Raw genomic sequence first — 19,061 nt, 5'->3', positions numbered from 1 at the left:
AATACTAGGAGCTAGTAAAACTGCCCATGCTACATGGTCCAGGAAAGAGTGCAGGAGTTGTAATCCAGAAAACATGGCAACCTACTAAGCAGCTTTGCAGACTGATAGAGGTCACTGGCAATTGCCCTGTGTTCCTCCATTTTAATTTGCACTATGTTATTTCTGCAGCGAGTCTTAATGTTTGGTGCTGTGGGTGCCTTTGACTGGTCTGGTGGAATTCTGCTGTATGATCTGGCAACTAAGACAGCTGTTTTCTTGAATGAATCAAAAGAAGAAACCAAAAAAGCAAAGTACAGTTACCTAGGTAAGCAGCTTACCCCTCTCTTGAGATCGGTGACAACCTGGCTGCAATTTTGTTTGGTTTGTTTATATGTAGGGCAGTGTGTTCTGGCACTGACAGCATTTACGTGAAGACCATCTCCTGCAGCATCTAACTAAATTTTTAATATTTTCCGTAACAGGGACAGAGATTCTAATGCAAACACTGTCTCCCTGTTCAGCCTATTTGCTCTTATGAGTTATGATGCATTGTGGTGCTATTCTGTTAACACATCCATTTGGTTTCGCAGTATAAGAACACAGTGAAGGGCATTTTTGTGAGCTGATAAGTATAAATATTTGACTTTCTGTGAGTGTCTGGAGAAGAAACAGTTTGTGAATCAATACTGTTCTTGGCGTAGTGACAAATAAGACCTTGCTTATTTGCCCTAGTGCTTTGTAGCCTTATGGTCCCTGTATCTCCTGACTGTAGCCTTGGTCTTAAAGTTCTTCTAGGACATATGAGGTGCTGTGGACTGGTTGTGTCAGGATAATCCTTCTGTCATTACTTCCCTGTTACAAAAGCCCCGTAACAGATCTATTTTTGCATTTTATATGGAGTATAATGTTTCCTTCACTTCTATGAAGGATTCTAAGCCTGCTAGCTTGCAGAGATAATAATTAAAAAGAAAGAAAAAAAAAAGTGTGTATATTGGATAAGCATTCAGGAACTGTGACAAATGCTAAAAGTCCTCAAGAGTTCAAGCAGGTTTTTCAGAGCAGCAGTTTATTCAATTACCTCACAAGCTGTTAAGAGAAGAAAACCTCAGCTTTGCTGGCTTTTCTCTCAGGAAAGTTACCTGCCGTTTCCTAATCAATATTCTGATGAGCTAGTCTGTAATCAAAAACATGGGCCACAACAACTTGACGTGGTGCAAGCTCTTGGATCTCACTGAAATATGTAGGCCTATGTCTAAGTCGAAGCTTCGTGGGCTTTTTCCTTCAGGCGTAGAGTATGGTACTGACATGTATGATCTTTTTGTTCCTCGTGTGAATGCACCAGGATACAGCGTGGCAGTGGTGCGCACAGGATACGGACCCTTGTATGTGGCTGGAGCTCCACGGCACAGCATGACAGGGAAGGTATTGGTGTTTCAGGATGGCCACTTGAAACAAACCCTGCAAGGAGAACAGGTACTGTGCTTCACTCACACAGGGGCAAGCAGGTCAGTAGGGGTCAGGGGCACAGCACGCATCTAGGTTGCTCAAGCAACAGCCTCATTTTCTCCGGACAAATTTACATCCTTTGAAGCAAGAGTAAAGCCATTATAAACGTTTGAATAAATCCATTAGCCTTATTATTACTGTTAAACCCACTATGGTCAGGCAGCCTCATTTTTTCAAATGAGATCTGTTGAAGTCTGAGCTTCTGGGACAAGTTGCTCAGCTGGGGGAAATTATCAAAGTTCAACTGCTCACAGCAGGCTGCTGGAGGGTACTGGCACTCACCTCACCATGTTTTCATTGGTTAGAGGTCTCACAAGTAGGAATCAGAGAACTGCCAAGCATCTGATTTAGCTAGCTGTGGATTATACAGTCTTAGTTCACTCCATAATACTTTGGGAATACCAGAAGAAATCATGAAATTTGGAAAAAGACAGGGAAGACGTTTAGCTAAGTGGGGTGTACTATATTTATGTTCTGTTCTCATGGCTCATGGGGAAAGACGTCATCAACTGTGTTATTCTACTTTTTATTCTGTCACATTGTTGAATAATGATTTTGGTACTGTTATGCTGGTTACAGGATCTGTCCCCGAGGATGGCAGTAATGTAATAAATAATAGTGAAGTGATCCACATATAAGTAGATATGTGATGTTTTGTTCTAAAAATTGCCTTACTGTTGCAAAGGACGCTAATTCTACAAAGCTATATATAGAGAATTCCAGTGAAAGAGCTGCTTGACTTTTTCTGGAGCCCAGGTCGGATCTTATTTTGGCTCTGAGCTCTGCCCGCTTGATGTGAACCGTGATGGGGAGACAGATCTTCTCCTTGTTGGAGCTCCATTTTATCACATCCAAGGGGAAGAAGGAAGGGTTTACGTCTATCGCCTGGAGACAGAGGTAAAAACACTGGTAGCGTAAACACTCCATGTTGGGGATTTTCCAACCATGCCTAAGTAGTGACAAATAAAACATTCCTCCTTTGTGCTCTCACTGAGTGTGCTCTCCCTGTATGGTAGAGGACTGCAGGATGAAGCCAGCAGTCCTGTCTTAGTCATTAGAATATGAAAGAGGAAAAAAATAAATAAAACCATTCTGTAGCTAAGGTACACTGATATCACAGTGTGCTAAAATCACGTCTTTTGCCTACACATAGGCAATTTTTTGGTGTACACTTTGCTCTTCCAAACAATGTTTTTTGCAATGTTTGCAATAAATGTATACATTGGTAGCTGCTAAAACTTTACTTTCCAGGACTTGCAGAAAACAAAATATTTTGTGAGCCCAGCTACTGGATCCAGTATACCAGATACATATATCCAGGATAGAAGTTAATTGCGTCATTTTGAGTGAGAACTTAACATGCAGACCAGGATAAGCTCCCGTTGGTGCACTGCTAAAATTTGCTCAGGGAACATACCAAATTGTTGGAAGCAGAAAACAGTGTGGGCGTCCATTAGAATTCAAACAACTTGCACCCTCTTGTGGCTTATTTCTGTAACGTGGTGGAGAAACAAGTTTGTCTCGAAATAAGCAGTGGATCAACTCAATCTGCTCATGATTTAAAAACAGATAGTACCTTAACTGTGTCTACTTGCATAGGGCTGTCCAGGGACACTGCTTCTGTGGGAGACTTTGCATGCAGTTGGATCAAGCTTTTGGTCTGAAAATTAGCTGTTATCTTGAATTTCTTATTATATTGTTTAGAGGTTACAATTGTTCTAAAGGGATTTCTTTCTTGGGTATATTTCAGACTGGTTCATTCACCTTGGAAGGACATTTAAATGTGCAGGTGACCACTCAGTTCGCAAGGTTTGGGTTTACCGTGGCCAGCATTGGAGACATCAACGGGGATGGATATGAGGATATTGCAGTTGGAGCCCCCCTTGAAGATCATCTTTCAAACAGTTCCTCTTTTGGCAGCATTTACATCTTTAATGGTGAAAAGGACAAGATCAAGAGCTCTTTTTCTCAAGTATGTGTCTTGTTGGGACTTGCCTCCAGTCCACTATGGGAGGGAAAAGCTTGTGTTTTTGTAGCAAGAGGCTGGGAGGAAGGACTTTCACATTACATTCCCACTGATGAGTGAGAAATTTGCGGGTGTTGGTTTATGTGAGTCCACAGGCTTCTGCAGCAGACCTGCTCCTTAATTGCAGTTATTCACTTGTCTGCTTAGGCCTGGATTAGACCTGGATTCATGTGCTGCCTATAGAAAAATATATTCTTTTGCAAGCCTGCCCATCTATTACAGTAAATTAATAGCCAATATTTTGTGTGTCAGGAGTGTTGTAAAATCAACCTCACAACAGCCTTATGAAAGAAAATGTATTTTTCAAAGGACAGGAGGGAGATCCTGACTTATATTTGCTGTTGTGTCTCTCCTATTAGAGAGTAAAAGCCTCTGAAATATCAGCAGGACTCCAGTATTTTGGACAATCCATTGATGGTGGCTTTGATTTCACTGATGATGGTCTCCAAGATATTGCAGTAGGATCGCTGGAGAATGTGGTTGTGCTCCGGTAGGTAATGAGTGCTGCTTTTTAGTATGTTGGGGAAATGTTTCAAAGACAAATTTAGAATCTGTGTTCTAAGCACTGTGTAATGATTCTATTTTTAATTTGGCATTGGACGGACATAAAAAAATCTTTCCCAGTGCTAGAAGAAATCATATAAAATGTAAAGCTGTTAGCTCAAGTTGCAAAGGCTTTTGCCTTTGAATGCCTAAGGCTTTGAGCAAGTATGAGATAATGAACATTAAGATCTATGTTAATTGGTTAACGTCTGCAATTCAGCACTGATGGTTTTAGTCATTTAGACAAAAAAATCTTGACAGACCTTGTCTTATTTTCAATCAGATGTCTGGTAGCTGAATGACTTGGTGGAGTTTGCAAGGGCTAAGACATGATGGGCAGATTTGATTTTGTTCTTGCATTTTGTATTTGGAAACAAATTGTTGATAAAGAGAGAATTTTTACCACTAGATAATGAGTTCATCTAATGGAAACATAAACAGTGAGTTTAATTCTGAAACTCTAGCTATATTGGTGTATTTTGGCTGTCTGTTCTTTCAGGCTCATGGGATTTTGTACATTCTCAGTGTTCCCAGCAGAAACTGGAACTTCTGTAAATAGGCTAGCTTGGTCCAGGTGAAATATCATGGAAAAGCTGAGCACTTTTTAAGCTTGCTGCCAGGATTTCTTAAAATATTTTTTCCTGAATGTTTCAAAAATTTAATTCTGTTTCTTATTTGTTCTTCACTGACTAGCTCGAGACCAGTTGTTCACTTTCTCACCAGTATGAGATTCAACCCTGAGAGAATATTAATTTTCCAGAACAGCAGCATTGTTACAGCAAAACTGTGTTTCAATATAATCTCAGCTTTACCAGTGTCTCAACAAGGTAATAAATGGGAATTGTGATCAGACTAAAATCTATGGTCCTACACCATATTAGAAACTTGGCATTGTAGACAACTTCTGGTACATCTAACAAAGAATTTTGAAAATCTTGCATATTGTATCTCAGTCTAAACCTTCAGATCCTTTGTAGGGTGCATGAGTAGGCAATGTAGGGGTCATTGTAAAAGCTTTTCTGTTTTGCTTGACTTGTGGGAAGATGTTGGAAATATATCACCATGTTTTTTCCTCCTCTGTGAATGCTGGAGCTACAGATCAGAACTCTGTTCCGCTTCATTCACTGACTCTTTGCAATTGCTTTGTTCTGAGTACACAAGAAATTCCCATCTGTGTTTCCAGTGTTTTCACAGTTATACATTCTCTACACGGTGGACTTAGATGTGAAAATGGCAAAGAAGAGATTACAGTTTAAGGATCAGAACACCACAACAAGTGGAAAGCTCTTAGTCAGAGAGCACACATCATGCTCTGAGCTGCAGCTTTTCACGCTGGTAGGTGATGTTGGTCAGACTTACTACAGAAAGAAGGGTTAAGAGGAAAGGATTTTTAATGGAATCTGCACGATGATTAATCTTCCTTGAAATGCAAAATTACTATAATCGGGTGGTTTTCTGGGTGTTAGACTTGCTGAGCATGTTCTATAGCTGAGGGGGATGTGTACCATTTTGACTTGTATTCCTATAAATCAAACTGTCATCCTTTTGGGTATGTGTGAAGTATTTATAATGCAAGAATTATCAGAGAGTCATGAAGCTCTAAAGGATTAAAACAAACATAAAGGAAACCATTTTTTACAATGTATAACTGAATCGAGGAACGCATTACCCAGAGGATGTCATGGGATCCAAATGTATAAAATCCCTCAAAAAACATTTGACAAATTTATGGTCCATTGATGGCTACTAAAATCAGTGGCCCAAAGGCAACATCTGAGTCAGAAGGTCCCTAAATATGCCCCCTGACAGAAGCTGAAACAGAGATAATGTGTGAAGACTGTTTTGCATTTTAATGCCCAGATATTTTCTCAATTTCATGTTCTTCCTTTCTTGTAGCCATGTGACTTTGACTGTTTTTCCAATGTTTATCTGAGAGTTAAATATGAGCTCTGTGAGAAAAACGATAGTACGGAGTTTGCTGTTCCTGTGCTTGATAAATATCAGCCATCAGAAATGCATTTTCAGGTAATAAAATACTGAAGAGCTCTTCTCTTTCCAGAATGCAAAGTATTTACTATTAAAAAATAATAATCATGTTTTTCTTAGCCTTTGTATGTTGCCTTCTCCCCTCTGCTAACTTTTCTAGTTATTATTGTTGTATTCCAGGTAGACTTTAGGCCGGGGTTTCCCCAAAACAGGTACTCTTACCCTATTAAGAGAATCTCCTCTCTAAGATCCAACCTTTACTTTTGAACACATTCCTCTTGGGCCTCTGTTTAAAATGAGATTAGATGCTACCTGTGACCAAGGCAGATGGGTTTTATGTTTTGTGAAGTACTTTTCGTTATTTGAATGGTGTATTTAGTAGTAACACCTACAAAATTTTCGAGTGAATGGATTTTAAAAATAATGAAAATTAGGTATACATATATAATTTGTTTAGATTTACTTGTTTCAAAGCTATAGTTGGAAGACTGCAAACTCCCAATAAACTGAACCTTTAAATTTGGTATCCTTCGGTATCCTCACTTGCAGTTCAGTACAAGCTAATCTGGCTCTTTTTCACAGTTAGTCTAAAATCCAAATCACAAAGCTCTGTAAAGAGGCATCTTTTTGCTACTTAATAGGCATCTTAAACCACAATTCAATATTTAATTAGCAGTCAATAAAGCATAGGACAGAAAAGTTAGTATCACTTAGCACTGAGCAATAACGAACACTAATCACCATAGTTGCTGTAGTCTTAGGGATTATGATGATACATTTATACCCTAACAATAACTCATGATATTCTTGAGTGTTGGTCAGTATTGCTTATTACTTGTGCACCCAACAGCTAACTATTAATTTTCACTGAACTTCTGCAGAAACATCAGCCACAGACAGTAGATTTTTATTGTTTAATAAAACTATCGCTAAAGGAAGTAACCTCATCACTACAAAATAGTGTGCCTGTAAAATGGCATAGCATATGAAAATGTTTATTCAGGAAAAACACATTGTCCCTGGAATAGAAATTAACATTGTTGTCCTGTGGCAACCGAGGTATAAACAGCTGGCAATTATTTAACAAGACCTTACCCCCACTGAAGACATCATGTCCTAATGAAAACAGAACTTTTCCTGGGAGTTAAATTACAAACTTCACTACTTACTACATCACTAGAGGGTCCTTTATGTCCAACTTCTCCTTAATCGAGGTCATGGGAATTTTGATTTTCTGAGAAGGACCCCTGTATGTATGTGTATATGTAAAGATATGCTAAACCTGCTACCTTGGAAAAATCAGAACTGTTAAAATTTAACTTGATCTTTCTTTGTTTTCAGTTGCCTTACAAGAAGGACTGCAACAAGACCATCTGTACTGCTCATTTAACTTTGACAAGTCAGATCCAGTGAGTCAATGTAGTTTTATTACTTGGATTTTTTATTTAGCATTCATATGACAGGTCATCTTTGTGCATAAGGTATTTTGTTTGCTTCACTGTAAAAAGTTTCCCTGGAGGTTCACTGGAAAGCTAATCAACTGGAACAATGTTTAAAAGCTCTTGATGTAAAAGAGAAATGAAAAAACGTTACCTAAACTTTGGAGATAATAAATAAATAAAGCAGTTAAGAAGAAAGCATTTTCCTACACACCCTGAATAATAATGAATAATTAATTGGGCTGTTGTGTTATCCTGTGTGTGAAAGTACTTCAAGGGAGTAATTACCAGAACCAAAATGGATCTCTTATTTACTAACAAAGCTTAGGAAATTACATGTAACCTAACATTTTTCTTTCTGCTTCTAGAAAAGAATTAGTGGTGGGCTACACTAAAGAAGTGTCCATGAATTTTTTACTAAATAACAGTGGAGATGACTCATACATGACAACTATGGTCTTGAACTATCCTAAAAATCTCCATTTTAAGAAGGTGACAGCCGAGGTAAGATCATAGAACAACTGTTCAGCTAGTTGCAGAAAGAAAACAGTGCTGAAAGAAAACACAACTCAGCCTCCCATTCATTTACTACCTAAGTAAATCGTGAAGCAAGGTTGGGGGAGGGACAGTATTTCAGTTGTCAGAAATACAGCCTGAATTACTAGATTTATCTAAGACTCCCAAGCTTTTATTGGGCTACTTGCACCTAATTCGTTTTATGGGAGCAGACAGAATTGAATTTCCCAATGTATTTTTATTACTATTGAAGAGCCTCCTTGTTCTGTTGGCAGCCATCCTCTCCTGCTATTCACTGTGGCCAACCAATACCCTTCACTTCTGTGGAGTTATCCTTGAACTGCAGAATTGGGCATCCAGTGTTCAAGAAGACAACTGTAAGTAGAGACGATAATTTTCATTTCTCCCTTCCTCTAAATGGTACTTTGAGTAGCTGTACTGGCATCCCCTATCTTTACAGTTAGGCCATAGCCTCTCTGCTTTCAAATTCAGCTTGTCACCCACATGCATTTTCTCAAGACAAGTGATAATTTCCAAATTCCTGTACGTTAACTCTTCCAGAAAGGAATGCTGAGCAGAAAATACATTAGCCGTCACGTTTTAACAGTATCCTGGTGAGTTAAAGACTGTATTTACAGGGTAATCAATATTTTGTTATATCTTTCTCTTTCCTCAAAATAGGCAAATTTCTCTGTGATTTGGCAACTAGATGAAAGTGTATTCCCAAATAAGTCTGCAATCACTGTTAATATCACCAAGTGAGTATTGCTATTTTCACCACTAAATACACTGTAAAAGAAATTCTGTAATTCCTATTCAGTATCCATACTATTTATCAGTCACTGGTTTCACAAAATTGTACTTGTCCTTTTTGACCTTCTGAAGTGTTTGGACGCATATAAAAAAAAATCTTTCCTTTATTATTTTAGCTTTGCTCTTATTTTATTTCAGTAAAAGATAGAATATCCCTTAAGTTCCTAATTTAAGTATTGTATATATTTAAAACCTTGTGTTTCCTGAACTAGAAAACTTGGTTCTGACATCCTCCTTTGTTATCAGAGAAAACAGATGAGTAACATAATCCAGCTCTGTTCCAAGTAGAACTATTATTCCAAATAGGATGAGGATGTATTCATGTTATTTTTCTCGACTGGGGCTTTCTACTATGGGGAAGTTACTATTCCTTTCTTGTCACGTTCCTCTCATTAACTTGAATGGGACTGATTAGCAAACAGCACTTTATTAAACAGCATTTCTAAGAAGGAAATGAGGATTCATCTCTGGCAACCTCATTGCAAGCACACTTTAAGGCAAAGGTTTATACATGAGTTTAATGTCCAGTTTTTTTGAAGGGTAGAAGCTTTTAAATTTTGATTAATTAAGGCATTATTACATATTCACAGATTAATGCTGGTTTGTGGGGAAATATTCCAAGGCAATGGCAGCTTCCAAAATCCATAATAATGAAGGGCTACTCCAACATTACTGCAGTACGTTAACCCATAGGAGAGCAGGATGGCACCCCTCCTTTCATAAGTTACTGCCACTCCGTGTTTCCATCCCTCTTGTATAACCAGTATCCACAATTTGGAAACCATAGAAATAGAAAACGAAGGCATGCAGATGATAAAGCTGTTTCATCAATTCTTTTTTTTTTTCTTTTAAAGCATAAATGAAAATAGCACCATTCTGACTGAAAAACATGTCCTTGATGTCAGATATGCGTTCACTGCAGTTCTTACCAAGTAAGTTTTAAGAATATTCAATTGCATTATATTACTTTAGTCAATTAGAGGAAAAAGGGTTGAGAGGATGCCTGGCAGGATTCCAGCACAATTTCCATCTTAATAGTTTCAAGCACTGCAGATTGTCAAGTTGCTTTCTGTGGTATAAGACAGCAAGAATCTGGAAGATGGAACAACAAAACATCATAGGGAGATAACTAGGGTCAAATATAAACCCTTAACTATTTAACTGATTAAAAAATACCTTCAAGATTTCTTCAAAGATGCATCTAATTGATAGACTAGCATATATGCCCATATATAGACTGTGTAGCTAACATTCCTGTTTAACAAATTTGATCATGCTACCTCCTTATTATTTAATGCATGTGGGTCATTGGATGTACTAATGTTCAATAATAATTAAATTCAATGTTCACTTAGTTTTAATTTATCTTCTTCTACAGGCCAGTTTCTTTAATGTATATGAACGTTCGCCAAGGACTACTTGAAAACAAAGAATTTAAATTTAATGTAAGTATAGCTTCAAATTTAGTTCACCTTATCTGTCTGCAATCAGGATTAAAGAACACTTACCTTGTGCATTTTATTCCGTAGATAAATGGAGAAAACCCCTTTAATGCTACCATCAAGTTACAGATTTGGGTTCCTGTCAGAGTACAAGGTCAGAACATAGCAACTGTCAAAAATGCATCAGGAACACAGGTACTTTTTTTTTTTTTTCCATAACACAATACCTCTTCACTGGCCCTTACAGAGGAAAACAGGTTGTATTATTGCAGATTAGGATTTTTTTAAAGCTACACTACAGAAACTTCAGGAAATTACATTTTATAGCATTATTCCAAGTACGTGTTGGACCAAACTGAGCAAAAGTTCATTTTAAAAACTAAGTCAAAAGGTAGGTTTTTCCTCCCTTTGTATCCCTAACTGGGCTAACAATATTTACCTTTGTCCATCTTTTTGTTTATTTCTTACAAATTAAAACAAACAAATATAGTAAGGGAAGAACTAATAATCTAAGTGGAATTCAGGACATGAATAAGCCTGAAGAAATCTTTTCGCTCCACCTCCACTGTCAAGTCTGTTCCCTTCCACCCTTACCCCTCAAAAAAGTACATACGGAAACATCTTAAAGCAGGCGGCTTTTTTTGTGCATTTTTACACATTTTTCATAGCTTACTTTACATACTGGTAACTGATCACAACATTTCTTCGTCGTGCCAACATTTAAAAAGACCATACAGAAAAATGACAAAGGGCAAAGGGGCATCGGTGACTTAGTTCTTGGAAGCACTGTGCTCCTTTACTCACTGGAAGAGGCTGCTGCTATGCAAAACTTCACTGGCAGACCCAAAGGTCAATACTTCATTATGGAACTTAACGAGCTGCTGCTTTATTTTTCTCATGGCAGAAGTTGATTCTTTTTTCTTGTAAGCCATATCTTTCAAAAGTTTATCTGACAAATAGTGCAACCAGAGGACATTGCTGTGTGGATGGTAGTCAGTCCAGCTGTTGGAGTTCTCTGCTTTCATTTGCCTGTAGATATCAAACTGGTAGTCTCCTGTGCCTTGGAACAGCTCTTCATCAGTGGAAAGGTCACAAAAAACAGTTAACCCATCTTTCTCTAGCCGAGACAAGGTATAGTCTATGATGTTGACATGGATCCCTCTTGTGGGGATTGTGCACATCGTCCCATTCAACACGTAATTAAGCTCTTTGACATCTGTTTTCTTTACCAGCACATTCCCCCAGTGTAAGTCTCTGTGCTCAAAGTGCAGTTCCTGTTCTGCCACAGCCAGGGAAGCAGTCACCTGGTGCAAAATGCTTTTTGCTGAAGCCACCGAACTGAAGCTGTTTCTCATGTTCTCTAAGTCACTGCCTCCGAATTCAAACTCCAGAACCATGAAGAGTTGCTCTTTCCCAAAAAAGTCTGGCCGATCATTTTCTGATCCTGTTACTTTGTCGTATTTGTCCCAAGCTTCTAAGAGATACTTAGGATAGGCCCCTTGAACACAGTGCACAGAGTACAAGCTAACGAACCCTACAGTCCTGTTTACAGACTCTTCAGATAGAAGACTGAGTTCCTTTGAAATTATTATCTCTGGTAGAATCTCCCCAAAGCTTTTTTGAGATTCACCATTCACTCTTTCAGTCCCCTCAATGGGAATTATTTTTAAGGCCACAGGTCCTCTTTTACTGTCAATCTGGAAAACCTCTCCAAACACCCCTTCTCCAATTTTCTTGCAATCTTTCATCTTATCTAAGGGAATGCATTCCTCAAAAGTGATAGGTCTCTCCTGGTGGCATTCCCCAAACACCTTCTCTGCATCTGTAAGCACTACCTCCAGGACTGAACAGGAATTCCTGGGAGCCAGCAGTACCATGGAAGAAGCAGACAAAGCACAGTACTGACCCATACTAGAAGTTGGGGTTGCTTGGTGCCCTGTAACCTCGGAATTCACAAAAGGGGTACAAAGGATGCTATTGTAGGAACACTCGTCTGCAGTAACTTTCTTTTTCTTATGGAAGGACAGAGATGCTCGAAGTCTACCCCAGGCATGGGAGTTATTGAGGAATGAACAATCATTGTCTCTTGTATCTACAGACATCTCCTGACCACCCTTCTTCCTTCCTCTTGGTCTCAGTTGTGGTCTGAAAAAAGAGTTATTAGCGTGCTGCTGCCTCTTATTTTTGAGTCTTTGGGGACAGAGCCTCATTTGCCTATCCCACCGCCTGGCACTGAAGCCACTGATGCAAGCTCTTCTACAGGCACTTCCCTCTGCAGAACCGACCTTGGTGCTTTTATTTTTATATTCCGCCATTCCTTGAGGGCCCAAAGGCGACACTGGCTTCTGGCAGGAAGGTTCAGCATCTGCCTTTTTGTCACCTTTCATGCTTGTCAGCCACAGCGCCACTTCCTGACGGTTCAGGACCACCACCGGCGTAGGCTGGTGCTTGGTTTTGCCTCTCTGACCGCTCAGGCTTCCTTCCCTTGAATCTCTCTCTACATCATCGCATGGTTCTTCAGCCCTGGCACCAGCATGCGGGGTGGAGTGCAGGGGCTCGCCGTTAGCAGGAGTGCTTGTGCTTTGCTGCAGGAACAGGGCCCCCCGCACGGACGCCCTCAGAACCCTGCTGGCCCTTTGTGACAAGCCCCTCTCACCGCACCCACCCGCGGCTTTGGACCAAGCCAGCCCCCTCCCCTCCTTGCTCCCGCTCGGCGACGCCTCCACCTCCTCCGCATCTCCCCTCAACGACTCGGGCGTGCTGGGCCCGCTGCCGAGCGAGGCGTCCTGCCCCTCTCGGGGCGACGAGAAGAGCTCCAGGCTGCCCTGCAGCCCCGAGCCTCCCTCCAGCCTGCCGCTGAGCTCGGCCGGCGGCGGGCGGCGGCTGCGGCGGGGCGCCCACTGCGGGGTGCTGCAGAGCAGGGGGCGCCGAGCCCCGTGGGGCGGCCCCTGGCGGCGGCGGCGGCGGCGGCGGCGGCGGGCGGCGGCGGGCGGCAGCGGGGAGGGCGACGGGGAGCTGAGGGCGGCCGGGGCGGGCGGCCGGTTCTCCTTCTCATCCTTCTCCTCGGTGGCGGCGCCGCGGCGGCTCCGCAGACACCGAGCCCGGGCGGGGCGCTCACCCAGCGGCTGCCGGAGGCGCTTCCCGGGCGGAGAGAAGTCGGGGTCGTCCGAGGCGGCGGAGAGGGCGCTGGAGCAGGCGGAGCTGGAGGCGGCCGAGGTGGAGCTGAAGAGCCGCCTGCGGTCCTGAGGCGGCGAAATCCAGCGGGCGGGCTGCGGCAGCGGGCGGAGGTGGCCGCCGCGCCGCGAGTACGTGCGGAGCAGCCGCGGCTGTAGCGGCATGGCCGGGCCGGGCCTGCCCGAGGGGAGCCGCGGAGCCCGCCCGTCCGCCCGCCGCCGTTTCAAACGAGGCCTCGCGAGACTGCGGGAGGGCGGCGGGCGGGAGCGGGGCGGGGCGGACACCGGCTCAAAATGGCCGATGGCGGAACGGAGAGTGTGGAGATCATACGGTGCTAGCCACCTGCTGAGCAGGATCGCCCCGAGCACCTTGCGCGGGGTGGTGTTCAGGCGGGTTTTGGATATCTCCAGAGGAGAATGCCCAGCCTCTGAGCAGCCTGTCCCAGCGCTCTGTCACCCTCACAGGAAGGAAGTGCCCCCCTCATGTTGACCTGGAACCTTCTGTGCTTCAGTTTGTGCCTGTTGCCTCTCGTCCTGTCACTGGGCACAACTAAAAAGAGACCAGCTCCATCTTCTCAGCACCTTTCCCTCGGACATTTATGTATATTAATGAGGTCTCCACTCAGTCTTCCCTTTTTCAGGCTAAACAGGCCTGGTTCTTTCAGCCTATCCTCATATGACAGGTGCTCCAGTCCTCTAATTGTCTTAGTAGCCCTCTCTGAGCTCACTCCAGTAGTTCCATGCCCCTCTTGTACCAGGAAGCCCACAACTGGACACAGCACTCCACGTGTGGCCTGAGGGCTGAGTAGAGGGGTAGGATCACCTCCCTTAGCCTGCTAGCAACACTCTTTCAAATGCAGCCCAGTTCTTGTGCTACAGGCTGTGGGAGGAGTGGCTGGAAAGGAAAAGGAGCTGGGGTGTTGGTCGGCGCTTGCCTGAGTGTGAGCCCAGAGTGTGCCCAGGTGGCCAAGAAGGCCAATGGTATCCTGACTCAGGTCAGGAATAGTGTGGCCAGCAGGAGCATGGAGGTGATCGTCCCCTTGTATTCTGCTCTGGTGAGGCCACAACTCAGTTCAGTTTTGGGCCCCTCAGTACAAGAAGGACATCAAGGCCCTGGAACGTGTCCAGAGAAGGGCCACAAAGCTGTTGAAGGGCCTGGAACACAAGTCCTGTGAGAAGTGGCTGAGGGAACTGGGGTTGTTTAGTCTGGAGAAGAGGAGGCTCAGGGGAGACCTTATTGCTCTCTACATCTACCTTAAGGGAAATGGTGGGGAGATGGGGGTTGGCCTCTTCTCGCAGATAGTCATTGATAGGACTAGAGGGAATGACCTCAAGTTGCCTCAGGGGAGGTTCAAGTTGGAAATTAGGAGATGTTTCTTCTCAGAAAGAGTAGTCAGACATTGGAACAGGTTGCCCAGGGAGGTGGTGGAGTCACCGGCCCTGGGGGTGTTCAAGGAGAGGTTGGACGTGGTGCTTAGGGACGTGGTTCAGTGGGTGATATTGGTGGTAGGGGAATGGTTGGACCAGATGATTTTGAAGGTCTTTTCCAACCTTAATGATTCCGTGATTCCTCTGGGCTGGGGCTGTCCCAGCCTTCGCAGCATCACCACACCGCTCTGTACACGCATCGGCATCGTGGCCAAGGCACTGAGCTGTAACTGTTCAACTTCAGGGTACAACAGAGTGCAGAGTCAGCGATGAACTGGTGCTTCATCTAAGGGACTATTCCAACAGCGCAGAACTAGAGGTGAGCCGGGTTGGTCCCTGCTGCTGTTGCAGCAGTTTACCACGAGGTGACAGGATGGGTAGATAGAACATCCAGGGAGTTTACCCGCGGTTGACATCCCTCTCGTTGCAGGTCACTCAGGACGTGCAGTATCAGTGCGTGTATTGTTCCATCCAAGCAGATAATGAAAACATCACCGTGGCAGCTGAATTGTCCTTAATTCATGCAGACCAGGTATATGCGAAAAATTGCACTTCTCTGGGTTTGTTTGCTAAAATCTGCTAGCTGCCAGGGGTTTCATGCAAGGATTTCTTCTGCATCCCAGCAGAGATTTTGCTCTTCTGCATATGATGCTATTTTCTGACCCTGTGGAACAAAAGTGATGTTTTATTCATTGCAGAGCCTCCCAGGAGGCACTTGGCTCTTAAAAGAGCTGCTGCATTCTCTTTACTTCCTTCAGAAACTGCTGCATGTGAAATGATTGTTTCAGTACCACAAGCTTTGGTCTAGACAATTTCTCATTACTGATAGTCGCATGGAAGGAGATGTATGCAGTGTTCAGCTTGGTGGCAGCACTATACAGGGTAGTTCTCACAGTCTGAAGAAGGATTTGCTGTTGCAACATGCAGTGCTTTTTTTTTTTCCCCCCTCCAGAAAAGACTGAAAAGTAACTCATGTTTTGCTCCTTCTACTTCTTACTCCATAGTTCTTGAAAAGAAGAATTGACCTCCTGATCCCTGGAAAAATCACCTTCAACAGGCAACTATATCAGGGGCTGAAAGAAGAGGAACATAGTGCTGAGGTATCTGAGCATTGTGCAGGCAGCTTGGTCCTTTTTTAGGGGCAGGAACAAGTGAGAAATCCAGCTGGTTTTGCTGAACCCAGAGAACCAGTGAAGTCCCCAGAATTAAATCCTGGGCCCTTTAAAGCAAACAGCTTTTCCACTGTTGAATTTAGTAAAATCAGGTTTTGATCATAGGACAAAAACAAAGGGAAGATGTTTGCTAGTGCGTGTCAACAATCTGAGAAGTTCTATGTTGAACTCTGTTTATCCTCTAACATGTCTGGCTAACACAGAGACCTCTTGTCTTCTCAAGGATTTCAACATGAATAATACTCCTCTTTCCCTTGGAAACTCATGTTTTTTATTCTGAAGATTGTCACTGGTGACTTTTGTAATCACTGTAAACTCATAATGAAGACTTAGTAAGTTTAATTCCCTTGACTAGTCTTGGAATAATAATAAAAAACAAACAAACAAAAAAAACCCCTTTCGTACTGTATTACAAAGTACCTGCAGTACCTGTAGATTAATGAGGCATCTAGCACAGAGTTTAAAGTTTGAATGCTAGCTCAAACTAAATAGCTTTCTCAGTTAAAAGCTGATGAGAAAAAGATAACCGGGCTTCGGTGTGTGATAATTTGGCCTTGATTCTGTTTCAGATAACTCTTATCTTCCTGAAAGAGGAAGTGTTTGATCCTGTACCTATTGTCATAGGAAGCTCTATTGGTGGACTTCTCTTGCTGTTGTTCATTATTCTGCTCCTCTGGAAGGTGGGTATCCTTCACACACACACAGCAAAACAGATATCGTTTTGTTAGATGCATGCATGTTTTTAAGATTTCTCCAAGTATGAAAGCAGTTTTTTCAAATGCTCATTGAAGGACCTCTGCCACTTACTGTTGTAAGACCTCGATCTTACATTTTGAGCTATTTTGAGTGTTGCAGTATAGCCTCTAAAGACCTATTTTGAAGTGCTTTCCCGAATGCTTGAATGTTTTGAGGTGTTTATAGATGTTCTGAATAGTTTTGAACAATGTCAGCCTTTAGGCTTATAGCTCTGTCAGAAGTCATACCTGGGTTGCATCCTGCATTTATTCATTCACTTACTGTGACTCTGACAGGGAAAAACTTGGAATTTTCTTTTTCTTTTTAAGAAAAGGGAAAAATCAATGCATTCACAAAGACTTAAGTTTTTTTTTTTCCTCAGTTTGGCTTTTTCAAAAGAAAATATAAGATCATGATGGAGCAAGAAGATAGGAACAAGAAGATACTTCCTGAAGACTAAGCTGGCCAAAGCAGAACCCTCTGCATTCTGTCACCGTCTTTTTGGAAATACCAGAGTCAAAGTCTGGCTAAGATGCAAAATGATTCTTGTTCCCTGAGCTGGGATAGATCTATAGGACTCCAGACTTTGGGACTCCTCCAAGTTCCTGTTCTGACCATAGGGGCCCTGCGCTTTTGGGCAATCTTGTTGCGTGCTTGTTTCATTTGAGCTCACCACTCATCATAGAAGGGCTGTCTGGCGTTGATAAACTAGACTCCCCATGACATATTTTGCTTTAATGTAGAAATGCTAGGAAAAAATCAGCTTGGAGCCTGTTATATTGGATTATAGTCTTAATTGTGATGCCGAGTGGTTCTTAAAATGATTTTAATACTGAGTAGCCTCAGAATAGATTAAAATAGAAATAGATTAGTGGAAGCTTCCTATTCTGCTATTGCTAATGAAAATGTAGAGACAAGCATTTTGCATATAAGTGTATATACTTATAAATGAGAATATATATATAAATTTGTCTATTTTAATACAGTAGAATATGTTCCTTGATATCTCTGGTTCTTGGAATGATAAGTATGTATGTGGCGATCTGGGTATTGTACTTTACAGGGTCATTTCTGGTTTTGCATTTTCAGTTGCTTTCAGATCCTGATATGGTCACAAATAAAAATTTGCATTATGGGCCTTATTGTCAATTTAGGTAGTCTCCTCCCGTATGAAATGTCTCCTCTTGGCTTTTTCTCTCATGTTTGGCTAACCAAAAACCTCACAAATCTAATATGTATTTACACACAGCAGTAGAATAAACACAGATTTTTGTCCAGACCTTCAGAAGGCAAAACTGTTTCCTGTCTCCTTTGGCTTAACCAGTATTGCCTGATGGAAAACTAAAGTTAACAAGCTGTGGTCTGCCCTTCAGTTTCCTTGTATAATTTGTGTTTAGTACTTGGATAGTACTATTAATATATCTCTTCAAAGCTATTACAGAGATCACCTTCATGATGCGTTGGGCATTCTGCAGGCTGTACAGCTCTGGATATGTCCCACCTCTAAATTTGGCTGCCAAACAGGTGGAAGTTAAAGGTGCTAAGCACACTGGCCTGCCTGCTTAGTGCAAAAGAAAAAACAACCAGAGCAAGGTATTAGCTGAGGAATGTAAGGCCCCCATGTCAGTTTCAGCTGTACAAGACAGAGAGGTGGTGAGAACTTGTGCTATCGTCCAGCTCAGTCAACTCAGCCATTCTTTCTTGATTTTTTCTCTCCTCTGGCTGATTGTAGAGTTCCTTGGAGCTGCATACAGGGTGTGAGTCACTCCAAGCCTGTTTACAAGTGTCAGGGATGGAGACTTACTAGGTTCAGAAAGGAAAGTCTCATCTGAATCAAAGAACCACTTATGGCAGGTTTTTTTTTATCATACCAGTTCTGTACCATTTAGAAAGAACGTGCTTTGTCTGGTTTGAATGGCTTTACTGTCCCCCCTAACTGTGGTACTCCTCTTTTTTTTTGTAATATTTTATTTTTTCTTTTTTAAAATAAATTCTTTCAAAAGAACCCTGCCTGTGTATAACACTTCATGATTAAAGGTGGTTTGTGTATTTTGTCGTACCATTTCCTAGGTAGCATTGCAGGTCTCTGGAGCTACTGTCCATCTCTCAGTCCATGTTTTGGTAGAACAATTTGCATGTTCCTGAGTGGGTGGACCTTGATGAGGCATTAAGTACGTGAAAAGCAGAATATGCTGGGTGGAGAGAGAATGCCTTTGAAGAGCTTCAGGCAAGAGACCAGCTGAGCATGGTTGCGACTGAGGTGGCGGCATTATAAAGAAGCCACCTACTTTTTCATAGCTTCC

At 42.2% G+C, this 19,061-nt stretch overlaps 2 protein-coding genes across 4 annotated transcripts in view; one reads left to right on the top strand and one right to left on the bottom strand.

The window, feature by feature from the left end:
* The window catches only part of ITGAE (integrin subunit alpha E), a 36,410-nt gene extending 17,650 nt beyond the window's left edge, over positions 1-18,760 (top strand). For both annotated transcript variants that reach the window (XM_080562608.1, XM_080562607.1), the window contains 20 exons: positions 169-304; positions 1,322-1,452; positions 2,242-2,382; positions 3,236-3,457; positions 3,871-4,001; positions 4,748-4,881; positions 5,238-5,389; positions 5,951-6,079; positions 7,382-7,449; positions 7,848-7,983; positions 8,271-8,372; positions 8,677-8,753; positions 9,663-9,740; positions 10,187-10,253; positions 10,338-10,445; positions 15,096-15,170; positions 15,282-15,383; positions 15,856-15,951; positions 16,593-16,703; positions 17,141-18,760. In XM_080562608.1, the coding sequence (XP_080418734.1) occupies positions 169-304; positions 1,322-1,452; positions 2,242-2,382; positions 3,236-3,457; positions 3,871-4,001; positions 4,748-4,881; positions 5,238-5,389; positions 5,951-6,079; positions 7,382-7,449; positions 7,848-7,983; positions 8,271-8,372; positions 8,677-8,753; positions 9,663-9,740; positions 10,187-10,253; positions 10,338-10,445; positions 15,096-15,170; positions 15,282-15,383; positions 15,856-15,951; positions 16,593-16,703; positions 17,141-17,218 (2,274 nt within the window). In that variant the 3' untranslated portion in view covers positions 17,219-18,760. The remainder of the gene's footprint in view (positions 1-168; positions 305-1,321; positions 1,453-2,241; positions 2,383-3,235; positions 3,458-3,870; positions 4,002-4,747; positions 4,882-5,237; positions 5,390-5,950; positions 6,080-7,381; positions 7,450-7,847; positions 7,984-8,270; positions 8,373-8,676; positions 8,754-9,662; positions 9,741-10,186; positions 10,254-10,337; positions 10,446-15,095; positions 15,171-15,281; positions 15,384-15,855; positions 15,952-16,592; positions 16,704-17,140) is intronic.
* HASPIN (histone H3 associated protein kinase) lies at positions 8,761-15,072 on the bottom strand. 2 transcript variants are annotated; one of them, XR_013941087.1, is made up of 3 exons: positions 11,055-15,072; positions 10,317-10,389; positions 8,761-9,900 (listed from the first exon to the last, which is right to left on the bottom strand). XR_013941087.1 is itself a non-coding variant. In XM_080562612.1 (2 exons), exons 1-2 carry the CDS (start codon positions 13,586-13,588, stop codon positions 10,374-10,376), a joined length of 2,550 nt encoding a protein of 849 aa, XP_080418738.1. In that variant the 5' UTR covers positions 13,589-15,072; the 3' UTR covers positions 8,761-10,373. The 2 variants fall into 2 exon arrangements, 1 of the variants encoding a protein (XP_080418738.1); XM_080562612.1 differs by having other exon boundaries at positions 8,761-10,389.
* Positions 18,761-19,061: the final 301 nt, after the last annotated feature.

The sequence above is a fragment of the Anser brachyrhynchus genome (genome assembly GCF_964034855.1).
Source record: "Anser brachyrhynchus genome assembly, chromosome: 20".
NCBI lineage: Eukaryota > Metazoa > Chordata > Aves > Anseriformes > Anatidae > Anser > Anser brachyrhynchus.
This window is presented reverse-complemented; position numbering and strand designations above follow the sequence as displayed.